General features: G+C 33.6%; 1 protein-coding gene across 1 annotated transcript; it reads right to left on the reverse strand.

Moving 5' to 3' along the window:
• Positions 1-1,703: 1,703 nt before the first annotated feature.
• LOC139902921 (protein DMR6-LIKE OXYGENASE 2-like) lies at positions 1,704-3,325 on the reverse strand. Its single transcript, XM_071885617.1, is given in 3 exon segments — positions 1,704-2,163; positions 2,513-3,069; positions 3,072-3,325. Coding segments are annotated over 3 exon segments (1,053 nt in total). The 5' UTR covers positions 3,313-3,325; the 3' UTR covers positions 1,704-1,908.
• Between the last annotated feature and the right edge of the window lie 4,033 nt (positions 3,326-7,358).

A 7,358-nucleotide genomic window follows, 5' to 3' on the forward strand; every position in this document is an offset into this window, starting at 1 on the left:
CTTTGACATTGATCCATGTGAGAAGTTGTCGAGTTCCAATGGTGTACGTAATCTCCCCGAGGGGGACGATGAGATTTCCAATATTTGCACGCGTGACTCTCTAGCTCACCAGTTTTTCGAAAAGACAAAAAGTAGGGCAGAGAACAATTATTTTGTCGATGAGCCTTCTCTTTATTGTGAGCTCAAAACATCCGGTGTTAATAACATATCACATGAGCCTAGTGGATCATTTACTTGTGATGATGATTCTATTAATGTTGGGCCACCTACAGAAGACAAGAAATATAATCTAGACCCTTCTTGTTTATCATCTAGTGGGTTCAAAGAATTAAAGATCGATTCTTTGGAAGATAACAATTTGAGAGATTATAACAATGTCTTCTCGAGTTGTACTAATGGTTGTGAGATATCCAAGGATGAGGATATCAGTTTTAAAAAAGATTGTGTCGTGGCTTATAATTTATCTCATACCGCGGTTGCTCGTTTTCGTGCTAAAGAAAAACAAGTCCATCCTCTGATTAAAAGTCACTTCATTAAGCATGTTTGGGGACGGAGAAATATGAAACGTAGCCGACGTCGGGATAATTTTCGATGGCACGAAAGATATTTTATCGAGAATGTGATGAAAGACTCGGAAGAGGACGATGTTTGTTGCTCATGTTGCTCCTCCTGCGCGCCATCGGATTCGGAAACATAGTTTTATTTAGATAGTCGCGATGCGTTGATTTTAGTGTCCTTGTGCTAGTGTGTTTCCATTAGTTCGAGTCTCTAGTTTTGTTCGTACGTATAATTGTGCGGATGCGTGTGGTCTTGTGTCCTTTCTAGCTTCTTGCTAGTATGTTTCGTGTGCTTTTTATAATTTTAATAAAACTTACTTGTCTTTCAAAAAAAAAAAAAATACTCTATTCTTTCTAAAATTTATCCATTTTCAAATTTACTATTATTATTTAATATAAATTATATATTTTGAAATAATGATTATTTACTTAGAAAGGATAAGCATTATGTAACGTTAAATTCTTCATTTTACTCTTATTTATTACTCTTATTCATTTATTATTTAATCAAATTTAGTCGAATTTATTTTCAATAAAATTCTAAATTTGAAATATAATAATTAAGATAAGAATTTTACTAAAAACAACCCCAACGCGTAAAATACTTGTACAATCAGATAATCGCAACCAAAAAAGTCAATATCCAATCGCTATATACGTACAAGTGTTGTGTTTTAAGTATGTTAACGACGACTCGTCTTTCGCAAAATCGTTATTTAAATAAAAGATTCATTACTGCTCCTAGTCACTTTAAATTAATTTTGTTTCTTAAAGTTTAATTTGGTATATTCATTTTGGAGTTATAGGTGTATTTAATTTAGTGATTTCAATTTAGTGTATCCAATTTAGTGTAAGTGCTTGAAATTGATTTATTTGAAGAAGATGAATTGGGCAAATGAGTGAAGGATATGAACACGTAAAAAGAAGACCGAATAGACGAGAATACAGTCACATAGACTGCACATGTCATGACTTAACGAAATTAATTGACGGTCATTAGTGATGAGGACCCTTGCGTAACTATTGCATAGTACGGTGACCTTCACGTAAAAAAACACATTAATTTGCTGGGACGCGACATAAAATATGGGGTAAACCACATGAGCATTCCACTTGATTTTTTCTATTATATATGTTTAAGGCTAATGTGTGAATATTTTTACTAGGGAAATTCTTAATTATAACCACTATAACACTTTAATAAAGATCTCACAAAGAAAATTAAAATCATATGGGTGAAGAAGCCGTTTTCGGTTGCAATGGGCGATGTTAAGTGTTAGAACTTAGAAGTGTCTTTATTATACCATAACCACCATATAACACTTTAAAGATCACTAAAGGAAAATTCAAATTATATGGATGAAGAGGCCAAGAATGCATCTAAGCAATTTTCAGTTAATAGTCCTCTATTCCAAAACTTGTCATAGTATTCGCCATATGTGAACGATCTATACACAGCCGGCTTATCATCGGTTACTAGTTCAGGTGCCGGACTTAGGACTGCATCTTGAGAAGGACAGTAAAACGTCGGTATCGATATCCGTTCTTTGTCACAATTCACCACAGCTCTATGCAAAATGCTCTTGTACTTATCATTACTTATTACCTGCAGTTTATACAAAACACACCATATAATTAGCATTTCCTAAAAGTAAGATCAAGGTCGTCTTAATAATTTAGAAGTATCTATTAGATATATAAAAAATGTATTCTTATAAACATTAAATTTTTAAATACAAAAACAAATATATGTAAGCTAATAATCTGTAAACTAGTCAAATTCCAATTTAAGATGTCTTAATGATATTTGGTCACAGTATATAATCAAACGTGGAAGCTATACAGACATTTCAAAATTTTGGGCCCTTTATAAAATTTTGAGTCATGTTCGATTACACACTTCGCACAAGTATCGAATACACCTTTAAGATAATAATAATAAATTTTTTTAATACCTGAATTTGGTCACCAATATTGATGATAAATGTGTTTGGAACCGGATCAATCGCGACCCAATCCCCGTTTTGCAGGACTTGGAGACCAGGGACTTCATCTTGAAGAAGAATGGTGATGAGATTCTGATCAGTGTGTCCGGGCAGCCCATAAGTCAAATCTGGCTGCGGGCATGGTGGGTAGTAATTCAAAGCCATATGTTGTGCGTGCGTACCCAATTGTTTACTTATATAATCTTTATCAAGACCTAAACTTTCAGAAATGGCCTCAACTAATTGTAGTGCTAACTCTCTTGCACTAGTACAATATTGTGCCACGTGGTCCCTGAAGGACTCCGGGTTTGTGTGCCATTCGTGAATGTAATCTTGAATTGGGTAACAATGAAGCCTCAAATAGTCTCTCCAATTGGCAACTTTTTCGGTACGAATGTTAAAGCTAGTGGATAGCCTCATCGTTTTCTTAGGGTCGTCTGAATAAGTCTTGAGCCTTTCTTTTTTGGGTAAACTAAAAAAATCCTTAGCGATTTGCATCATGTTTGATACGATTGATTCGGGTACAGGTTCTTAACTTGAAAAAAGCCGTGGTCTTGACACGCTTGACCAATTTGTTGGACAACATGGGCCCGATTGGGCCCGTGGAGATCGATGAGATCAATTATTGGGATCGAATTGTTATGGGAAACGTTTTTGAGATTGGGGCGTTCGGAGACAGGACGGATGTAGTTTGAAGGGACATGATCGATTTTATCGGTTGAAACGAGGTCGCCAACTAGTAATGATCTTTTGGAAGTAGAAGAGGTCATTGTATTGTTAAAGTTGTAGTAGAGATGTGACATTCAAAGGAGAATGTGTTGGTTTATATAAAGAGAGTGAACAATTTGATTGGTTCACGTTGTGTGACACTACTTGTATGCTTGGTGACATTTGGTGGATATGCATGCGATTACATAAGAAATGTGACGTAATGATTGGTGATATAAGCATGATGACGTGTGTACCCACATCATCAATCATGTAAATATCCTACTTAATTAAATTTATTTATTTTTATAAAAAATACGTGATTTATAAATGTAAGTTGTACTCCGTATGTTATCATGGCTTGTTCGTTTGGCAGAATTGGAGATATCATAACGCCGTCTTGTTCGCTTCTTGTTCGTTGAAGAATGATATATTGTTTGATTTCATTCGTCATTTTTCATTTTTTTGATTTTGTAATAGAGTCAAATTAAAAGTCCGTTGAAACGAAATAAAGTCTTTGTAATTGTATGTTTGCCTCACTAATATCTTGCTAGTGAGGTTTTGTAAATAAAACATTTCTTTTAGAACAACAACAACAATACTCAATCCGCATACGCGAGGTATGGGGAGGTGAGATGTAGATAATCATTTCTCTACCCTAGAATAAAAGATTAGTCGTGTCTCTAACCACGAGTCGAGAAAAATTCTCCACCCACAGGTAGAGAAAGTCATCCCTCTCTATTCCAGGGTAGAGAGATTGCTTCCGTGAGGACCTCCGACCAAAAAAAAAAAAAAAAAAAAAAAAAGATGAGAAGATATGAAATTGGTAGAATCAAATTTCTATGGGTATTAAAGTCATCCTGAAAATTAATTTACGCTCTACGAGGTAGTCAAGTCGTTAATTAGTCAACGCTTGTTGTTGCCTCAGTTAATAGAACCGAAAGACATTGAAAACAGAACTCGAAAAACATTTCTTTTGCTGATAAAAAAAATGTCTAAATGTAACGCCTACATACAACCATCAAACGCAGTATGCTATGTTCCCCAAATCCATGGCCCATGGCAACAGACAGTGGCGGATCTTGAAAATATTTAATGGGAGTGCGAAAAGTTTTAATACATAAAATTTAGTTTAACATGGTCATATTCAACGATTTTATAATCTAACATTTAAATTAAAAAAAAATATGAGTCATGCTAACGACGGTCGTTAAATTGTCATTAATGTATGAAAGTATACCACAATTTAATAACCATCACTATAAAGTCAACGTGTAACCACCATCTATAATTATTTTATGCATGTTGACGACATCCCTACATTAACAAATTCGTTAAAAGTATTAATATATTTAACTTCAAATTAGATTAATTCATCAATTTTTTTTTCATCAAAACTATAATATAATACAAAAAAATTATATATATATATATATATATATATATATATATATATATATATATATATATATATATATATATATATATATATAGAAGTTTAGAATATAATTTAAAACCCTGATGTTACTTTTTAGTAAATCTGTAAATTTTGAATTTCTATATAAATATACATGTTGACCACGATTTATTTTGTGCAAAAAACGACAAAATATTAAAAATTGATGGGTAAAAATTGTTCTATTGTAAATATTAAAAGGTTTTGATGCCAAAAGTTAAAATTAGATCATATTCATCCATCTATCTTTGCAAAAAAACTTCAACCACCATTAAAATTGAAACAATTTTGTTTCTTTCCACGCACCATATGAATTCCAGGCATGATTTAAAACTCACGGAAATTTGATTCTACCATTTTTATGGTGTCTCAACTTTATTTTTAATTCTATTTTACAATTTTTTTAAAAAAATTTCTTACTTACTGGCCGAAGGTTCACTCGGAAGCAATCTCTTTATCCGTCGAATAGAGAGAGGGATGACTTTCTCTACTTTTGAGAGTGTTTCACTCTGGGTAGAGAAATGACTTGTTTTTATTCTCGGATAGGAAAAGATTGTCTACATCACACCTCCCCCGTACACCACTCATATGGTATTAAATTTTGTTGTTGTTGCAGCAAATGAAAAAAAATCCATTACTTGCTTAAAATTTTGGGGAGACTAGCACCCTTTCATGCCTCCCCAAAAGATCCGCCTATGGCAACAGATGGGTATTTGACACATTATATACATGGTTGGCACTAGTGTTGCAAAAAATATGATTACTCGCCGATTAATCTCCGATTAATCATTTTTTAAGAGTAATCCGTTTCGGTTTCCAAAAAATCATTTAATTAAACGGTCAGCGTCAATTGATGAGTCAAAATCGAATTTGGTAATCAAAATCAGTCAAAGTTAAAAATGGTTAACATTTAACATGAATTTAAACTAGAAATTTATAGTTTTTGAGCATAATAAATAATTTCAGACAATTATGTTAAAGTTTATGTTTATATTTATGGTTTTTTTTTTCTACATTTACACATATAATTTTTAAAAATAAAATTTAAATGTATAAAGTACAATCTGATTAATCGTACAATCCGATTAATCTCCGGTTAATCCCCGAATTACAGATTAATCTTTTTAAAGTCCCGAACAATTAATCACCTATAGCGAATTTTACAACCTTGGTTGGCATTATTTTTCAAGACAGAATCATGCGTAAGGGCTTAGCTCAATAGAAGTCACGCACCTCATAAAGTTAGAATAAGTAGTGAGATTCTTTGAATTACGAGTATTTGTACTTTTAAATTAATTAAATCAAAATATTTATAAAAATATCATTTTTTCCGGTATTATCAACAAGACAAATTTTGCACGAAAATAACTTTTTACCTCAAAAAAATTATTCAAACTCTGTCATTTTTGAATTAATTAAATCAAAACACCTATAAAAATACCATATCTTTCAAGCAGTATGAACAAGAAAAACTTTCCACGAAAATAACTTTTTCCGTCAAAAATTTTGTTCAAACTTGATAGTGTACACAATATCTCAGTCACAAAATTGATATTACAGAGGTATTTTACGAAGGTATTGGACCACGAAGACATCATGATTACCAAATCCGAAAACCTGGAAGTAGTCACAAGATTACATAAGCTAAAGAGATATGGAAGATATTCCCTCCAAACAGTGGGCGGTGCCTCCTATATAATAGAGGAAAACATCTACCTTGCTTTCTTTAGCCACTGTAGCTCCGCCACCCCATTAAGGGAAAGTCCACCAACACTTTCATAATCATCTTGGAACTTGCTCAAGGCATTGAGACTAGGGATATGTTTCTTAGTCAGGCTATAAAACAGGAAACACAATCCCTGAATGAAGCATGCTCTCAACAATCACTAACACACACACACACACGCATTGAACATACTTCAATGATCATTCACATCTTGGTGACGTAAAGTGAGATACTTTCCCACTACCTTCGAGGAATTGCCAACAAACCTTTAAACACCATCTAAATCACTCAAATCACTCAAACTTTATGACCAGATCGACCTAATTTTATACTATCTTAAGTTTATCCGAAAAAATGTACAAACAATTGGCGTCATCCTTGGGACAACACATACAAATTTACACTTTGTTTAGCACGACATCACCATGGTTGATCCTGATTCACCCTCATGGTTTCCCCTGCCACAATGTAACACACAGGCTGAAGGGAGTGCTCGAACCTGAGTCACTTCCACCATGCCTATAACCACAAATCGTAATAACTCAGATCCACCAACATTGTTGGATAAAATCTTCATCTTCAAAAACTATTATAACATCAGAGAAGTTATTAAGAAATTACGTGCTGAAGGTCATCTTCAAAGCAAATGAGTTCTCACTTACGATAGTGAAGAGTATGACGAATAAGATGATCGACAGCTTGTACGGGCCTGCAACTACTCACTGATCGGGCCAGAGTTTACCGATAGTACATGTTACCGGCTCCCTCGTATAGTAATTCGGACGCATGGGGTTCATTATTCAAACTATACTACACGAATAGTAACACTTGAACTCAACTTGTTTGACCTAGTTGACCTCTTCTGTACAAAACCTTTCTGACTCAGTTGGTCCCTTCCAACCTTTTAGACTCAGTTGGAACATCAT

This window comes from Rutidosis leptorrhynchoides, chromosome 3 (genome assembly GCF_046630445.1).
Source record: "Rutidosis leptorrhynchoides isolate AG116_Rl617_1_P2 chromosome 3, CSIRO_AGI_Rlap_v1, whole genome shotgun sequence".
In the NCBI taxonomy this organism is placed as follows: Eukaryota; Viridiplantae; Streptophyta; class Magnoliopsida; order Asterales; family Asteraceae; genus Rutidosis; species Rutidosis leptorrhynchoides.